At 37.4% G+C, this 20,078-nt stretch overlaps 1 protein-coding gene across 20 annotated transcripts in view; it reads left to right on the top strand.

The window, feature by feature from the left end:
• The window catches only part of PTPRK (protein tyrosine phosphatase receptor type K), a 374,534-nt gene that overhangs the window by 64,566 nt on the left and 289,890 nt on the right, over nucleotides 1–20,078 (top strand). For all 20 annotated transcript variants that reach the window (XM_030267876.4, XM_030267874.4, XM_030267872.4 and 17 more), the window contains exon 2: nucleotides 19,152–19,274. In XM_030267876.4, coding sequence (XP_030123736.1) covers nucleotides 19,152–19,274 — 123 coding nt within the window. The remainder of the gene's footprint in view (nucleotides 1–19,151; nucleotides 19,275–20,078) is intronic.

Below are 20,078 nucleotides of genomic sequence, written 5' to 3'. Positions count from 1 at the left end.
GTGACTGATACATAGCCAAAAGCATGGTAAGGACCGTCATCTCTGGAAGTTTCATGTTCTGACACTCCAGAAAAGCTAATTAGGAACAGCAGTGGCCCAGCAAGGAGCTGTTGCAGTAGTTTGTCATCAAACCTCAGGATGTATTGTAGGCTTTGAGATGAACTGAAACAAAACTGATTGTTTAGTAATTGTTAATCCACCCTGTCTTTAGAGATTCCTCTAAAGCAGATACTACCTACTAATCTCTCAAGAAATAATTTGAAAGCAAATGCATATGTAAGAATAACTTCTGATTTTTTAAACACTATGTTATATTGTTGAAGAAATACAAGTGTAGTACAGGTAGCTCTTAGTAAAAGCTGAAATTGTTCTAGTTTTTGCAGGACTTGGTTCTCACAAAATTAAAATGGAGTAGAAAGAATTAAAATAGAGTATTTCAAATAGGGTAGGTGAAAATCTCCAAGCCTTTTACAATGAAGCTATATTGAGTAATGCTCTATTGAACCAACGCAGTAACTGCTTCTGATCATCAGCCCTCTGTCAGTGCAAGGGGAGTGAAACACTGAGAAAAAGTGTCTTCTTGCCAGTGCCCCTGGGTAAATTCCATTTTATTAAAAATGTTACTTGTAAGTATATTTTTGTTCATTCTAATATTACATATTTGATTAAAAATAGAAATGCAGAAATTTTACCACTATTTGATCCTTGCTTATATTAGGAGGATATATAAAGCATTTTTTTTCTTCAGAACAGTATTTGAAGTCTTCCTTTTATAAATGAGTAAACCTAAAGTAGACTAAAGCTACTTGTTACTTTTGTAAATGGTGTCTTTAGGCACTGACTGACTTAAGACTTGTTCATTTAATTGGGAGTTTGACATTTTTTGTGATAATTCATCATGAAGTAATTAACAACAGTGATTCTCACTAGAAATATTTTTATTGATTTTTTCCAAGTATTCATTCTGTTTGATTTATTTTGATGGTTTATATAAAAATAATTTGATATCAAATATTTTTTCTTGGAAAAATCAAGTATAACACCTAATGCTTATTCACTGTTATCCTTCTCTTGCACATTTTAATACTTTCTTTTGCCTTTCACCTTATCCATTTAAATTAAGATGCTGCTGATAAAGAGGAGCACCTCTCCTCCCACCCATTCCCTTCTATTTTTGACAGCCTGAGTTGAAGAAGGCTTCTGTGTTTGAAGCATTGCCATGTGTGTAAATAGCCCCTGTATGCATAACATCTCGACTCAAATATCTGTGTTAAAAAGTTCTTGTAATTTTAGCATCAATCTGCACTTATGTATTCCTACTATATTTAATACTGAGTAACAACTAAGGCTTACTTCACATTGATTATACATATTTCAGGCACAGCTGACGAGAGGACTATTCGGCAGGGTTATGTCCTAGGGCACAACTCTGTCACTCCAGTGCTGCTCCTCATCTTCTTTCTCTTCTTGAACTGACACTTTCTTTTTCTTGAATTCTTTACATCAGCAGCAATGTTCACTGCCCCCACCCATAGGCCAACTGGTATATTTGTACATCCAGTGTATTCAAAGCTCTGACTACTTTCTGTCAGCTAGTTGCTTGCAGATTAAAGCACCAGTGTTTGCATCTTGTAGAAATGTAAGAGCATTTAATTTTCATGATTTTCCTCTTCAGAGAAAAGAAAGTTGAATCTGAAGCAATTAGTCTAGCATATGAATTGGTAACAGGAGGTTTAAAGGTGACCTGAAAATGTTGATTGAATAAACTGAATTCATTTATGACTGTATAATTTAAAACTAATTCAAATTAGATCCTCCTCTGCTTACTTTCTGAAATTAGAGTTGTGAATTTCTGGTTTGCAAGACCTAAAAGCAGCAAAGAATTAAATTAGTGTATCAAAGAATGAAAATGTCCACTTATTCCTGATGGTAAAAAAAGACAACCCTCTTCAGAGTAGCATTCATATAACAACTTCCGGCCTAAGGAAAACAGTCTTTAGTTCTTTTTGTCTTCTTCTATCTGAACTGCTTCTAATAGTCTTTCACTATTTCTAAACAAGTATGATTGGATTTGGTAGTATGAAGTTCATATATTCTTCTACATTTCCTCTTTATAATGTACAGATTTAAGGATGATGGGGTGAGCTGAGGAAATGGCCTTGCTTCATCAGTATGGTGAAAGTTCCTTTTCTAAAACCCACTGTATCCTGATAGTGCTATTCCTACTCTGGTGAAAGAGATTTGAGGATTAGGTGGGATCCTGTCTTTTTGTGGTTTTTATTTGCTAATTGATTCAGAGTTAGTGAAGATTCTCTCCTCTGTTGTTTTAAGAAATATTAATTGCAAAATTGTCATGTGGTGGGTAGTCACTTGTCTTGAATAATATTTGAGAACACTTGTTTTGCCTAACATTTTCTGCACAAAATGTAAGAGTGGATTTGGACCTGCATGCCTATTTATAACTGAATGCTGAAGGAATAAAAATTTTTTCTGACAGTCAGTCTCCTTCATGTTGGGTTGCCTGCTATCTAACAAATTCATTTATTTCTAGCACTTTAACTCTTTAATATTTTCTAATTCTCTAATTTATGGATTGAATGTAGTAGTATTGAGTGGGTTGAAGTAGATGGATATTAGAAGGTTGGTAGCAAAATATTTCTGGCAATCAGCTATCAAATTTCATTACTGCTGCTGTTGATGTGTGTGTAAAAATCAAACCACAGCAGTTTTTGGAAAAGAAATTTCCTGTATTAGCCCGTGACTGCTCTGGGTTGAAGCCTGTGCTCTGTGAGTTTTTTGCTTGCCATATCTGCATGCAGTTGTGCTCCACTCAGCTGTAATGCAGCTGGGTCCCAGGCTGCATGTGTGCACCAAGGGCCTCTCTGGCCAGCATGCAGGTGCTTTAGAAGCATCCTGAAGTAGTGAGGCTGAGTAAAACATCTTTTCTGTGTGGTTTCTTATCCTTTTCTAGTGAGCTGCCACTGACCAACTGTGATGTGACAAAGCTGGCAGCAAGTAAGAAAAAAACCGTGATGTCTGATACCAAAACAGATCTGGGTACAATAAGTCAGATGAGCCTTCAGTATTTGTGACTGTTTTAGCAAATGCGTATTCAAAGTGAGCAAATGGCAGAGCAGTGTGACTCAGCAGTGGCAGCTAGGATAGGGATGCCATCTGTAGTCTGAAATGACACTCAGAGTAGTGTGGAGTTGCACAACAGATACATGTAAGGTAGGTGAGCCCAGACTGATGCAGGATATTCAGGCTGTGGAGTAGCAGCACTGAAGAGCAGATGTCCAGAGAATATAAGGGATCCCTGGGTAGATCCAAATTTGCTGCTGTGTAGGCTATTATTGTGATTTTTGGGCTTAGAGGGAGGGTGCCGCATCCAATTTTATCAGGTGGCCATAGTAAGTCAGAGACCTACTGAGAGCGTTGCTGAAAGAGAACAGATGTGGATTGTTTTGTTAGAGCTCTTTTTTGGAAATGCTCTGCTACTGACTCGCAAAAGCATTACTAGAGGTGGAAAATATGCCAATTGCAGTAAAAGCACGCTGTAAATGCCAGTTTGCAATTCCTTCTTCCCTCGGGATTTAAAAAAGTATTAACAATAGTTATCCAGACAGAAGACACCAGCATAGATAACTACTATGTGGATTGAAGAGTAGCACCAATTAGAGCTTTGAAAATGTGGAGCACTAGTCCTCATACCCACTCTTATGGTCTGTTCTGTTGAACTGTTCTTGCATAGACTGAAAACAGTTGCTTGTTTTGCAGAATAGGAACAGATCACTTAGGGATTATTCTGGATAGATTTGTTAGTGGACTGTCTCAGTATATCTTCTAAACAGCATCAGTCATCAGCATTTTTTGCTATAAGTCTACAAAATGGTGTGTCAAACTTAGGACTTCAGAAGATAGCCAGTGCTAAAAATTAGCTCTGCTATGTTGACTAGTCTATGAGAAGGATTATTAGAGAGTCTTGCAGCAAATTCTGAGTGGTGATTTTGTGCTACAAAATGTAACTCATCTTTATATAACTGATCTGGTTGTCCCTAAAAATGAATTTTTAAATTTTTGGTTTGTTTTATTTTGTTTCATTATTTCAAGGGAAAGTGTTAAGACAATGGAGCTAGGCTGTTCTTAATAGTATTGCACTCAGCTGAGCAATACAACCAATGTCAGAATCTGATTCACACTAAGTTCCACCTGAAAATGAGGATGGACTTCTTTACTGTGTAGGTGACCATGCACAGAAACAGCCTGCCCAGAAAGGCTGTGGATTCTCCTTCACCGGAGATATGCAAGAACTGTCTGGACAGCATTCTGAGTAACATGCTCTAGGCTGACCCTGCTTGAGCAGGGGGTTTGGACCAAATGATCCACTGTGGTCCCGTCGAATCTGACCCATTCTGTGATTTATCCTGATTTGAAGGTGATTGTTTCTGCCACCAGAAGGTAATAGTTCACTTTAGTGAGAGGGCTATGGACAAGGAAGATGTTGAGCTGATGGGATCAAAATTGTGTTGATATGCCTCAACTTTCCCCTAACCCCTGCAGCATATCTCCCTTCCTGGATCACAAAAATGAAGGCTGTCTCCTTCAGAGCTTGCAGCTGTAATGGCGTTTTGATGTCTACCAAGTTAACTCTAGCTGGTACTAATTTGGGCTGGATGATGAGGAGTGGTTTCCATATAACTGGTCTGGATAATGATCAAGACAAAAGCACAATGGTGTGTGGATCGCTAGTAAGGTGCTGACAGTGTCTCCCTCTTTTCTTTGGATAGTAAAGTATGTGCTGGCAAAGTCAGTCATTTTCAACTCTCCTTGCTCTGTAGGTGGTATGAGATGCAAGCAGTGCAAGACTGCAGAGTAATGCTGTTGGCCACTTGGTCTGGCTGTCAGCTTTGAGCTGTACTTGCACTTCATTCACAACTTCAGAGATGGTATCAGGGCATCTATAAGTAAAATATCTTAAAAAAAATCTGAAACGTTGTATTTTGTTAGCTACTCACAACCCTTGTGCCGTTGCCAGGTTGACCATTCTGACTCTTAAAAAGATGATGTTGGCAACTTAGATGAGTAGTATGGTAAGATTTCCCCTTCCCCACACTGAATACCTATGGGCAACTAAAAGGAGGAAGCATAGACAACCAAAGGGTTTGCTTTCCAAAGCCTCTGTGCTTTCTCATCTCTGTCTAAACACATCTGCCTTATTTCTTGTTCTAGCAATGAGTCTTGTAATCTTCCTTTTTTTTTTTTGTGTGTGTGTATATTTAACCCCTCATTCCCTCTTCCCTCTAACCCTCTGTGTTGTTTTAACTGTCTAAACCAGAGGAAAACAAATCCAACAACAGCAACAGAGGAATAGGTTTCTGCCAGTTGCTGCCATGAGTTTTGTTGAGTTGAATTGGCTGGCTTTCTGTAAGTGGGCATAAACAGTGAAAGGTAACAAAATAAAGTTTGTTCTTTGAACATGGAGAGAGAGGAAGTGAAAGTGGAATGCAGCCAAAGTGATGGGCTTTAAAAAGAATCTTTTCAGCAGTGCTGTGAATAGATAAATGTGGGAGAAGACTCATTTGTCAAGGGCAGAGAAGAGATGCCAAAGTGATCGGGTTAAGGGTAGATGAAAGCTGGAAGAGAGTGTTTCTCAGAGAAGCTTTTTAGTTATCCTTCAAAAACTGGGTATAGGAGGAGTGAATGACACATGAAGAGGCTTGAAGGAACGTGTCAGTATTGAATGATGGTACCTGTGATACTTGAGAAAAGAAGTGCTCACCTGAGATCAAGTGTGGAGGGAAAGAGTAAAAGGGCGGTTGTAACTTGTGCGGCTCTTCTCTAAGATTGTCAGAAAGGCAGGCTGAGGTTCAGTTTAGACAGAGGGAGACCACTTTGGATGAGGGGTATGATGGAATCAACCCCACAGAAAAAGGGTTTGCAAATGTATTTCTAGATGAGAATACACAGAGATGAAATGCAAACAAAAAGACCTAGTGTCTGTCTTTGTTCCTTCAAAGTGTATGCAAGGAGAGGACAGAACTTCACCATGCTTGTGGATTGTGATATGGCAAAAAATGAGGGAGGAAGCTTTTGGTCATACTTTGAGGCTGTTTTATTACAAATTGCTTATATCCCTCTGCTACTGAAGTGTTTAATTTCAAAATCAGCAATATTTTTGTTATGTTTGTTGCTTCATTCATTGCATCCAGATTATGTGTTGGCTATAATGTATTGATTTTTATATTGTGTTAAAAAATTGTATACTTTTCTTGGGTTTTGTTCTCTATGAAGTATTTTTTTTCTGAATGTATAGCTCTGCATTATGTTCTGTATTGTAACCTTTAAATGATAACTTGGTAGTGCAGAGCCAATTCTGAGCTTTAAGTTATAACAGAGAAAATTAAGAAACAGAGAAGACTACAGCTTTTGTGGAGAGGCTAGTGTTTTTATTTTAATTTTTAATTTCTAAAAAGTTTATTTATAGTAACAAGTGATGCAAGCATTAGGACACACATTGTCCACTAAAACAGTTCATATTTTTCCTTCTGGCTTTAAAAAAACAAAACAAATCCCAAATCTGAAGCTCTTCAAATATTTTCATCTTCTATGAAGTTTTCATTCTCAGATGAGATATAGTAGGAATATAAAAAAATGATACCTTTTAGCAGCTTATCCTGCTGCATCTTTTCTTTCTTTTCCCTAGAAAATTGCATGCTGTTTTAGGTAATGGCATACCAAAAAATACTTTGTATTATACACCTTTGTGAGTATGCTACCAAATGATAACTGAAAAGATATTGTGAAAACACAGGCATGTAATACTTGTACAAGTTCTAGTTCAATATGTAACTGCATTGTCTAATTTGAAAAAAGAGAAGTTAGTCCAATAGTGAAGTGTGAGATTTCTTTTCCTTTTTTTCCTTTCAAATGTTCTCTAAGCCTTTATTATTTCTATTATAACCCTTAGGAGATGGAAAACTATAACCACATAAGAATTCTGGATGTGGCTTATAATTTTGTGAAGAAATGTTCAATATTCTTTTCTAAATTTTCTATTTTAACTCTTGAATTATCTTTTAGCTATTATTTAGCATCAAGCTCATGTTTTCCTGAAAATACTTAATTCAGCCTTAAAATCTAAAGACCGAGTGGCAAATTTATGCTCTGACTAGTCCTGGCAGTGTCTATCAGTGTCTACCTGGACAGTTTTCCACCATAGTTTTTCTTGCACTTAGCTTCTTTGCAACATGTAACATGAAGGGATATGTGTTCACTTGCGTGCCGAAGTGGTAAGATTGTCAGGATAGTGTTTCTCTGTTCTCCTTGCTGTGCTTTGGGCACTGTGCCCTCAGGACACACATAGATGATTGATTTCAAAAGCAACGGCTTCATTGCACAGTCTAAAGTAGATCTAACCTTCGGGCTTACGGTATTTTCAAAAGCCAACCCAGGGAGAATGCTTTTTCATTTAAGAAGTGGAGAGATTAAATCCAACTTGTATCTGCCTGAAAATACTATAATACAGTTAAGTATTCTTGTAATAGTTAGTTTTATTGAAACTCCAGTGCAGATTTGCAGATAAAACGACAAGTTTAAAGTCCTTGAGCTCAATTCCCTGGGAAGCCATAAAGTAACATTACATTATTTTGTTAAATTGTAGTATTTCTGCTATTCTGATTGTAAATATTTCTACCCTAAAATAGTGATTTCTTGCTAGAACTTTATGTGTCTATTGTAAGTTTTCTGTTGAGAGTTTCTTTTTTTCAATTGCACAAGTAAACCTAAGTTTGATGGCATATCAGTAAGTTTTGTCCAAAATGGTTAGATAATTTGTGCTGTCTGTTCATCAGAGATCTTGCTGAGGACCAAATCTGATGAGAGAAGAGACACATTACTTGCTTACATAATTTATATTCTAAATATGTCACACAATTTATATTCTAAATCTGTTCAATAGCAAGTAGTGATTTGGCTACAAGATATAAAGGAAGAAACGAAATTGTTAGCATTGTGTATTTTTCTTCGAGTGTGTTAAAGAGCTTTGCTGTCACATTGCCCTCTCCCAATGTAATCTACCTAAAATATTTTCCTCACAATTTCCTCACTCACTACAAAGAGTAGTGTGTGAAGTAATCATCCATTTAACATTTACTTGATTCTGTAGGGCACCTGTAGAGGAAGACTCTGATTTGTAAGTCTAAAGAGGAAAGGTCAAAGATAGAAGATAAAGACAAATCTCTCTTTGTGTTTGCTGTTCTCAGCTTGTTTATTATGAAAAAATTACATATATTTTTGGTTTTTATCTTAGATTTTTTTGTAGTACTTCAGTCCATCTTTAAGCATAACATTGCAGGAGACAATGTTATAATTGTCTTCGTGATTAAATAAAAGGTGTTAAAGCCAGTAAGGAAATGCAGAGCTTCAATTTGACACCAGGGAAAGTATGAAGCATTGCTGAGTGTCTTAGGTTGCAATTTCAAACCAAGACACTGAGAAAAGTTTATGATAAGACATCATTTTAATAGGAGGTTATGCAAGGAGAACACAGGAAGGGTTAGGCTCCTCTGTTTAACCTTGATTCTAGGAAGGTGATGGAACAGCTCATACTTGAAGTCATTTCCAGATCTGTGAGGGACATCAGCAAATACTGTTTGCTTACATCAGTGAGGTTTTTGATGCTGTCTTTCAAACAGGGAGAGTGACACTGAGTACCAGGAAACACTCATAAACATGTTTTTTAAAAAATTGGTGTGGTGTGGTGTTTTGTTTTGTTTGATTTTGGTTTTTTGTGTGTTCTGGTTGTTTTTTCTTTTAACTTTGTGGGTTACTGTGCACTGGCACAGGTTGTTCAGGGAAACTGTGGAATCTCCATCCTTGGGGATATTGTCTGGACATGGTCTTAGGCAGCTGTCTCTATCTAGGTGGCTCTGCTTGAGCAGAGTGCTTGGACCAGATGGCCTGCAGTAGTCCCTTCCACACTAAACTATTCTCTGATTTTGTAGACTGGGGCCCGTTATATCTTGAATTTGTTATTTGTCAGTCCGTGTCTCATTGGACCCTTCGCTAAATTTAGAAGCTTGGCTGTTTCCCATCGGTATAGAAACTTTCACTGCTTTCAAAATACATTTGCACTGTTGTTCTTTCTAACCTTCCTTTCATCTTGCTAGGTTTCCATGAAAAGATATGCCTCATATTAAAGTACCTACCACTTTTCTTACTGCAAAATAAGAAACTAGAGCAGTATCTTCACTTCTGGTACACAAGGATTTGGCTTTTAGTTTGGCAGTGCCTGTGTGTGTGAAGGTGTATTTTTAAACCCAGTATTGCTCATTGCCTCTCTTATTCATTTGCCCAAGTTTTGTGATTGATTCACTGCTAGCTTAATTCTTTATGTACCTTAATGTTGTTTCTCAGAAGATCTCTTCTGAGAGGGTCTCGTCATCTTCTTGAGACTCTGGATTTATATGATGACCAAACTCTTCCATCATCTCTCTACCATCTTGGACTTATCTCCTTCTGAGACTTGAGAAATGACCTTTTATAACAGCTTCTGTCATTTTCAGTGTCAGAGCTCTTCCATTTGCTTGCATTTAATTTGATCGTCCTTTCTGCATGACAATTTAATATTTTATACACAGTCTTCTGCTCATCTCCCCTTAAGAAGTCCTCAGCTTTCATATTGTCCATGTTCATTTTGAGCTCTGTTCCTTTAGCTCCTTTTAAACTTTAGTCTATATAACTTATGTACTCTTCTCTCATTTACTCATTTCTCTGGTTTCTGCACCAATGCTGTGGTAACTTGTTTGTTGCTCTTAAAGAGGAGACTTTTTTTTTAGTTGAATAGTTGTTCCTATTGTCTAGCTGGAAGCTTTTTCTTTTTGTTTGCTAAAGAAGTTTTAATAACGAATAGAAAAAGAAATGGGTTCTAGAACAAACTTTAAATAACTTGTATTGTCCCCTGTCACACTGTTTTATGGCTAAACTGTGAACGTTTTAATAGGGTGGGATGAGATGCTAAAAAGCAGTGCCACAGAAAGGGACCTGGGGGTTCTCATTGGCAGAAGGTTGAATATGAGTCAGCAGTGCCCTGGCAGCCAGGAGGGCCAAGCATGGCCTGGGGGGCATCAGGCACAGCATTGCAGCTGGGCAAGGGAGGGAATTGTCTTGCTCTGCTCTGCACTGCGGTGGCCTCTCCTTGAGTACTGGGGGCAGTTTGGGGTACCATAATATAAAAAAGAGGTTGAATTGTTAGAGAGTGTCCAAAGAAGAGCAAAAAAGATGAGGAAGGGCCTTGAGGGGAAGCCATATGGGGAGTGGCTGAGTTCACTTGGTCTGTTTGGCCTGGAAAAGGAGAGACTGAGCAGAGACTTCACTGTAGTCTTCAATATCCTTGTAAGAGGAAGAGGAGGGGCAGTTACTGATCTCTTCTCTGTGATGACCAGTGACATGACCCAAGGGAATGGCTTGGAGTTGTGTCAGGGGAGGTTTAGGTTGGATATCATTTAAAGGTTCTTCACCCAGAGGGTGGTTGGGCACTGGAACAGGATCTCCAGGGAAGTGGTCACAATACCAAGCCTGACAGAGTTCAGGACGTGTTTGGAAAATGCTCTCAGGCACATGGTGTGACTCTTGGGAATGGTGCTGTGCAGGGCCAGGACTTGAGCTCAATGATCCTGATGGGTCCCTTCCAACTCAGCTTATTCAGTGATGTGTAGCTGTGTAGCTGTTAGGCCTGTTTTTGTGGTTGAGTTGGTGGCATGATTAGTAGAGATAGAGACAGAAATTGAGCTGTGAACTTATTTCTTCCAAGTACTTGTTTAATCTTTTTTTTTTTCTTTCCCTTGGAGAGCAAGTTACAAAATAACCACTCAATGTAGAATTTTTTTTTGATTTAATGTAATGTTTGTAGGGCTGTTTTCACTTAGCACTCCTCCTAAGTTTAATTTGTTCTTATCCATTGCCTTTTAACAGTATATTGTGAGAATGTTTAGGAGAAATGCCAGAGACTGTGATATCTACATTACATTTTCTATAGATAAGCACTAGCAGTGTCTTAGTAAAGATGTTTTCAGAAGCAGTGTTGTAAGACCACATATCCATTAAAAACATCAAAGTGAATAATTTATTTTTGGAACTCCCAATTGTATTCTTGAAGACACAGAACTTGTTTGCTGGTGTTTGACTATTGGTAATGTTATGAAAATATTTATTAATTTCAAGAGCATGATTCCACCCCTCAAAACACCATTTTTTTATATTATAATGGTATAACTTCTTGTCACCAGTGCAATTGGTCTGAATTTTGCTCAGTGTACTGCAGGAATACTGAAGCTTGCAGCCTTTAAGCTGAAATATGAAATAGCTTTGTCATTCTGTGGCTGTTTTAACTTGTATATTCATGAAAATCTGTACATTGTTTCATGAAACTGTTAATTCTTCTCATGGTTTCAGAAATATCTTGTGAACTGAAATGAAAATTGCCTTGATAACTTCAGTTATATAAAAGTGATCTGCATATGTAGGGTTGTTTTCTCTCTGCTGCCTTGCCCATGTCAAGGAACGATGAAAAAGACACTAAGCAATTGTGACTTTTCACAGCTACATGTTGTCACCTCTCCAGTAAAGAACAGAAGAACTCCTCTTCCCTTGAGAACAAGAGGAAATTTAAAGACACTTTTGTTTAGATTATGTTTTGCTCAGTTTGGAAACTGAAAGACAGATAGTGTCTTTTGTTCGTTTCCATCTCTTTTGTTTTTCCATTCTGTTCACTGCTGGTAAACCATGGAAAAGATTCCTCTTGGCAATGAATCTGAAGCTTTTTGAAATCAGAGATGTACAAGCCTTTTCCAGCCTGGGTATAAAGAGTGAGAGAGGCTAATTTAATAGAAGAAATTCAATAAATGGCATGGTCAGGTACACCACATCTAATTGTAAATCTTCATGCTCTTCCAATATTTGAAGCTAGGATAGATGCTAGCATTAATAGTGATAGCTTGCCCTGAAGAGCACAGGAAAGGATGTCCACCTGAGGCTTCATGCATTCTCCATAACTTGCACCTAATAATTATCCAGTTCCTATCTTTCTATTCTAAAATTAGGTATTTATTAATAAGAAATGTGGAAGACAGACAATGAAGAGGAATTTGCACTTAGATCAGACTAGATTGTGAGCTGTTTAGCATTTTGTCCCCTACTCATCTCCTTGGTTATGGCACTACTTAATGACTTTTGGAGGGTGGGTTTGGTTTTAAGTTCACAGTGATTTATAGCAAATACTGATATAGGAGAGATTTCTCCGCATTCTTGTTAGAAAAAATTATATTTGTAGAGATGTTTAGATTATTTGACTGTTATAACGACACCAACAAAAGCCCTACAACTAAAATACAATAATGTTAATTTAGGAATAATTTGCCATATATAATATTTTGCTCTTGTTGTTTACATTCCTGAGACTTGGAGTTCCATGCTGAAGTTTTTAAATTAAGAAGGTGATATTAAGAACAAGTCTAGAAGAATTAAAAAAAACCCATTTGCAGGTAGTTGAGTTTAGCTGGTTTTTATTGCTATTACATGAAATCAGTTGTTTTGTGTAATGGATTTCAGTACTACAAAATAAGATATCTACTAAGGAAGATAAATGTTCTTAGTATTTAGTGTGACTTCTCCCTGTAGTGGAGAATCTGTAATTCTCAGTAAGTGCAGCTCTTTTCATGGTTATTTTTTTAACAGTAAATATTGCTGCTAATCTTCGGTCTTTTTAGATGCCATAGGTTAATTAAGGTTGTTTCAGTGTTACATTTCAGTAGGTAATATTTAACATAAGCGTTTTAACATAATTCATTAAGATTTATTCTCAAACTGCATTAACATAAATTCTTAGTATAGTCTTGACAGGTGTCTGAATGCTCTGCAGTCAAGGTGTTTTAAAATGCTCATAACAGAAATTATGTAGCGCCGTTAGAAGATGAAAACATCCTGTGCTTCAAGGTGTACTGTAATATAAACAGGTAAATTAATGTGGAAAGTGGGTGATTTTTAAAAGCAGAAATTGTACCTGGATGTATATGACAGAGAATACATCTGCTATAGCACCTCTATCTTCAACTTTTGAATTCACTACAAAAATTCACAGGAAATTTACCTGACATCATGGATCAACATCATTTTATACTGGGTTATTGCTATGGAGCTATCTACTTTGATAGATTTAGAGCTATTCATTATGTTTTTACAGCAGGTGGTGGAGAAAAATAAAAACATGTTATTGAATAAAACAAGCAGATTGTTCCAAGTAGTCATTTGAGCTGAATGAGAAAAGAGTATTTAATCCCTACTGTGACACCTTCATACACAGAAGTTCCAAAAGAAACCATTGGTGACTGAGCCCTGTGCACAGGAGAAATTGTACTGACAGAACATTCTTGTGTGCCTCTAGTTCAAGTCTTCTCTTGTGTCTTGTTTGTTATTTTTTTTTCCTCCTGTATTGGTGCTCTGCCTGGTCGTAGTGGATGAGTTTCTGGGCTTACAACCAGCTCCTTGAAATGGAGGAGCATGAATGAGTGAGATATTACTAGTGTGTTTTAAGTATTGCATAACACCAGAAGTGGTCAGATGCAAAAACAGATCTCAGAACTAAACTGTAAAGTTGAATGCTTTCAACTGTCTTTCTATACGTGCCATTCTGAGGCTGAAAAAAATCCTTTGCCATGTTGATAGGTTATAGGACTAAGTAATGAAGAACATTCTAAAATATAAATATTAAAATAGGCATACAGACTTTTTACATGCTATTAGGGAATAGTATCTTTTATCTAGAAGTTAGTAGATCTCCAGTGCACCATAATTCTATTCATAATAAATGCTGTGAGTATCTTAAATTTAATGTTGTTGTGCAACTGAATGTTTCTATTCTGAATAGTAGAAGTGACATAATCTCTAGGGAGTGCAGTGATAAGTTAGGAATTGTCACATAATGATCAGTTATTCAAATTCGGAATCAGTCTTTCTTTTTATCCTGAGCTGATGAGCTGGGAGTCCACAGTAAAGTTGTAACGGACATCCATTTATCAGTGGCAGTTATTGACACATGCTTTTTCTAGTCTTAAGCTTATTTATATTGTAACCTGGTGGAGAAAAGATCTGTTTAGCTCTTCTTTTCTGGGTTGTTATAAAAGGAGGTAGGATAAACCAAAATCACAGGGCAATGTCAGTACTAAGTGCTGCTGCTAAGAAATCATTATTGTAATTAAAAAAAAAATTTAATTTATCTTTAAATGTAAATAAATAAATTATTTGTAATAGCTTTTATAGGTATTCTGTGTTTGTGTTTTGGTGGCTGGGGGGGTTCTGTGAAGACAAGAGTGGCTTCTGTGAAGAACTGCCAGAAGCTTCCCGTGGCTGATAAAACCAGTGCCAGACTCCAAGAAAGACCTGGGCTGAGCCTATCAGCGACAATGGTAGTGCCTCTGGGATACCAGATTTAAGGAGAAAAATTTTCTGTGTGACAAAAGGTTTTTTAAGACCTTAGATATTATTTTTCATTACACTGCTCAAATTTGATTGGTGATAAATTAAGTTGAATGTGATTTTGCCCACAATGGTAATTGGTGCGTGACCCAAAGGTCCTTCAGAATATTTTTCTCTACCCCAAGGAGGGGATTGATAGAGCAGCTTTGGGGGGCACATGTCTTGAGCCAGGGTCAAGCCCCTACAATAGATGATGTGTAACTTCTTGTCTAAATGATCTTTATTAAATCTTCATTAAATTTTGATTAATTTTGGGGATTTTATGATTAATTTTGAGATTAAATTTAGGTTAATCTTGATGACCTTGTTATTAAGCAGAGCTTTAATTTATTTTCTGAGAGTTCAGTGTGGAATATTAATCTTTCTTTTTATAATGAACATTTAAGATTCTTTATCTTTCATAAATGAAAATGGACATGTAGGCAGGAAATTTTTTGAGGCTAGTATGATTTATCATTTATCTTTTAGAAGGACATTGAAGGGGAGTGTGTGAGTTCTCAATCTGTTTAGGCTGAAGTTGATAACCTAGTGCAGTTTATGAGAAAAGATAATGGAATCATTGTTTTGCTTGATTTCCATCAAATGTAAATGTTTCCCAAATACTTCACAAACAACTGAACAAATTTAATTGATCAAAAATAAAATTAATAGTTTGACAAAATAATAATAGATACTTCAAATTCTGTCTTCTTAGTTTTCTATTCCATCTGTTGGTGGGGTGTTTGTTTCTGATGGACTATCCGCTTTTTTCTTTTTTGTTTGTCTTTGATTGTTGAAGATGACTTGATGGCTGCTGCCACCACTGCAGGTGTGGCAGCTCTTGGCTGTGGTTGATGCTGTCCCATTCAGCTCTTCTGGGCCATGTCCTGATGGCAGTGTTGTTTGAAAGGAGGAGACACTACTGACTGCCTTGCATCCCAGTTCTTTAGCCCTCATCAGGACCCACTGAAGTCAGACCAGTCTGGTGTATTACTGTTGATCACTGCTTCTGTTGCCATTTTTTTCAGAAGCATAATAGAAATCTAAGGTAAATGTGGATTTAGGAAGTGCAAGATCCAAAAGCATTTGAATGTCAGCACTGTGCTTCCAGCCCAGAGTTTGAGCAGAGGTGTACAAATCACCGTGGCAGGACGTATGTATTGGTAGATATGGACAAATTCCAGTGGTGGGGTAGTATGGAAGAAAAATTTTAAGTTATACATCAGCAGTAGCTAAAGGAATGTGGTGGTCATAGATAATGGGACAGTGGTTGATAATACTGTTTTATTGAGTTTTGGGGGAAATTACAGATGGCTTAGTAGGAGATTTATGATTTCTCATTTGTAGGATATTAGCAGACTCTTGTCAAAATGTTAGGCAACAAATACGAATGGGTACTTGAGTTCAGCTGCTCAACTTCATTAGAAGGCAGTGATCAAGCTAATCCACTATTTTCCCTGGGCAATACTGTTACATTATTTTGAATTAGGGTGCTAATAAGTCCTGACCTTCTGGGTACTTTTTTCAGATGTGGTTTTATGTTTGAGTGATTTAAGATTTGATTTAAAATGTAGACAGTTTTGAACAAATGGCTGTGAAAGAAATACATCACTGTAGGTTTCACCCACCCACCACCCCTTCTCCCTGTGTTTTCCACACAGCATGTTGCACTAGGTTTGTCTCTTACTGCCTGGAGTTATCAAAATAGCATGCAGGCAATTGACTGTTAAAACAGAGGAGAGGTCTGAATCTGCTCATGTTTTAAGTCTTAAGGAGAAGTCTGCAGGGGGTTTGAAATGCTCGGCTTGTATTGTGGTAGAAAAAACCCTACAGCACTGGATGTTTACTTGCCTTGAAATGTCTCAGTATGTTGGTAAGAGGTAAGGTGGCAGTGTGCTCCATGAGAGGAAACCATTGGTTCAAGCAATGTTACAGGATTGGTTTTGTAGTGGGTTGATAATCTGTCCTGATAAACTTTGCTCATGTGCACATGATAAATGCACATTTGCTTGTTCTGTGGGTGCAGCCATGATGTGCACACAAGGAGGAGGTTGGGATTGCTTGCTGTGTATTAACAGGGACATTGTTATTCCTAATCAGAACTCTGATAACTAAAATTAATAGAGGGTACAAAGACAAGCAATTAAGGACATTCATCTTCCAAATGAGTCTAAAAGATTCATTGGTAGTTTAAATTTATATACTGAGGGCACTCAAACCATTTAAAAGGGTAATGGTTGCCCTGCAGGTATGTGCTTCAAAGCCATATGTCATTTTGGTGCTGGGACAGCAGACTGATAACTTCCCTTTAAGGGAAACTGCTATTCATTTATCAGTAAAATGTTGAAGGAAACGTATAGTTTTTTGATGTAGAGTGATCATAGAAGTGTAAGTTAAAGTGCAAGATTTATGTTCTAAGTATTTTTGGCTTTATCATAATAGATGTTAATTAGAAAAGTCTCTCACTGGTAACAGAGGGCCCTGGGGTTGGGACATTAAAAAGTATAAATATTTCTCTGACACACAAATATTTCTCTCGTTCCTTGCAGTCTTTGACAGTGACAGTGATGAAGTAACCAACTTAGTACTGGGAATAAAATGTTGTGGTGCTTTTGTTGCTGCTGTTGATGCTCTACTTATGTTGTCAAAGGGTGATGTTTGAGCAAGTATTGTTAATACAGAGATGCATATGAAGTTTTAAGGGTTTACGGTACAAGGATTCCTCACAAATTTTGCTTCAGTGTAGAATTTTCTTTCTGTCCTGACGTTTTTCTTGCCAGCTGAACATTGGTTAAAAGGTAATTCTGGGAGTACCTGGGTGCATATCTGGCAATGGGTTTTCGTGATGTAGGAGTGTCTAAAATTTGATTTTGTCATTCAGTCAAAATGACAAATACTTTTACAGATTTCTGGGAAGTATTTGAATCATCCCTAATTTAAGATGCAACATGATCTCTTGGTGTAGGACACTGTGCAGATCTGCTTATGGAATTTAGCAAAAGGAACTTTCTCTTCCCTAGACATGAACTCTGTGCAAACTCTGTCTGTTATGTGATACTTAAATACTCTGTTTTGGGTGGATTATAAACATTTTCATTCTCAGTTTGGTGACATACATGCACATTTTCCTTTTCCTTTTTCTCTGGCCTTTCATAGTTCCACACCATGTATGTCTTGTACAGAGGGCAGAAAATAAGCACAGATTGTAGCTCTTGGTGGCCTCAATCTCCCCTTTTCCACCTCCAACCCATTCACCTCCTGAGTGCAGTGTGAGCTGGCAAGACCCTGGCAGGCCTGGAAGGGTGTTGGGTGTTTGTGCTGTGGTGGTGACTCATCATAGGGCAACACTGGAATCTATTGTAATAAGGGGTTTTTGTTTATTTTTGAAGTACTTGTCCCTTGTTTTGTATTTAAAAAAACAGACAACAAAGTCAATACAAATACCCCTGTTATTCTAGAAGTGTCTTAGCAAAAGGAACTTGTGTTGTGATAAGCATTGTTATTTGGATTGTTGTGCCTGACTTATTGAGGAGAAGAGCATGTTACTGAGAGAGAGTTACTGAGGGAGAAGAGCATGCAAGAAATAGCTCCCCTGACTTTCACTAATTGTCTGTAGTCTAATTCTTATATAACTTTTCTAGATTAAAAAAATACCACCTAAGTAATGTTGAATGCACTGCTTTCTCTTTCACTCTCTCCTGCTGTTGGGTTTTGTTTCTGAGTAGGAGGAGCAAACTCCAGGGCTGTGTGCCATGCATAGAGATAACAGCTGCTGCAGAATTGTATGCATGACATCTGTATTTTCTTGCCTTTATGCTTTGCTTTTTTTTTTTTTTTTTTGACCAGGCTCTTTTGATTCCTTTGTTTCTTAATTCTCAAACCTTGATCTTTTTCTGAGATTGCCATGCTTTCTTCTCTCTTTTCCCAGCCTACTTAATGCCCTTGAGTTAACAATGGAATAAAAAACTTAATGAGTGAGACAGGGCAGACATTACTGTGCTACATGGGAATTGTCTTTTTTTCCTCCCATCATTTACATTCCTTCCATTTTTTCTTTCTCTCTGTCATTTCTCACAACTTTTGTTGTAAGGTTTTCATATCTGTTGTTTGTGTGACCCTGAAAAGATGCCTTGCTATGTTATGCTAGATTGATTTAGTAAATCAAGATTACCCAATTCATTCTGGAGCAATTATTTATTTTCTAAGTAATTTTAATTAATTTTTCTGACTGTTTTGGGCACAGTATTTACCCTTGCTGTCAGTGTTTGGACTGCTTTTGCTTTCAGAGTATTTTTGTTTTTCGTCTTTGATCTTGGTCTATTATTCTCAGTTTCCTCTGTGGTTTGGATAGCATGTTGCTTTTTGTTACACAGACTCATCTGAATTAGTGACTTCAGGTTATGATTTGCTCTGACAGAAGGTGCTCTTGGGGGAAATTAATTGTGTGGAGTAGTGATGTTTTTACCAAAGAGAGGAGGAACACTGAGTTGTTTGCAGGTTTTAGCTTTGTAAATGCAAGCCTGTGAATTGTGATACAAGGCTGCATGGGCACTGCAGTTGTGGTGGACCCCAAAGAAACACCTCTGCTTGACTCTTGGAAGGTCTCTGTTTTTAAATAAACTAATAACAAATTTCTTCTCTAGGAGGATGCACGTTCGATGATGGTCCTGGGCCCTGTGACTACCACCAAGACCTGTACGATGATTTTGACTGGGTTCATGTCAGTGCTCAAGAGCCTCACTATTTGCCACCTGAAATGCCTCAAGGTGAGAAACCTCACAGATACTGAAGGATAAATTTCTTTATAAACTCAAAGCCTCATTGAATGTGGCCTCAAGACCATGGTCTGAGATCCCTACTCTAACTTTGGTGATGGAGATCATATAAAGGAACAAAAATAATAAATATAGCAATCTTGGTAATTGAGAAGCCTTCTTAGACCAAATACCCCTTTAAAGCTGGGCTGAGGCATAGGGAAGGGAGAAAGGAAACCATAATTTCCTCTTTATTCTGTGTGGAATTCCTGTTGACTTGAAGTAAAATTCTGTGTTTTATATGACAGCCAATCTATTGATTCAATTATTCAGGTAGGCACTAGAAGAAATGGCGAAAAAAGGGATACAAGCAAAAACCCCAGACACTGATTCCTTCTTTCCCCTCCCCCCTCAACCTCCTATCATCTGAAGGTAATCAGAAAAGCTTGATTTATGGAAATATTGCTGTTGTTAATTACTATTTAGGACAGGTAATGAATAACTGAAGAGGCACAGCCTACATGACCTTGCCTGCTCACCTTTGATGAACAGCTTAATCGGCGCTTCCCAGACAGCATGATATGCTGAGAGAATGAAAGCATTTGAAATTCAGCTACATTTTCCAATTAATAATACATTAAGTAATTAATCATGCAGAGGAGGAAAAAAGGTCATGGCTATTTTATTTGTATCTAAAAGGTTTTGTGAAGTGAGGTATGTGTGGAGAAGGAATAAGAAATGTTGTCACACAGAAGTAACCTCACCTCTGCACCATTCCTTTCCCTGAATTTTGTGTACTGTTTCGAATTATTAATG

Source organism: Taeniopygia guttata, chromosome 3 (genome assembly GCF_048771995.1).
Source record: "Taeniopygia guttata chromosome 3, bTaeGut7.mat, whole genome shotgun sequence".
NCBI lineage: Eukaryota > Metazoa > Chordata > Aves > Passeriformes > Estrildidae > Taeniopygia > Taeniopygia guttata.
The sequence above is the reverse complement of the archived record's forward strand: the minus strand, read 5'-3'. Positions and strand labels throughout refer to the sequence as shown.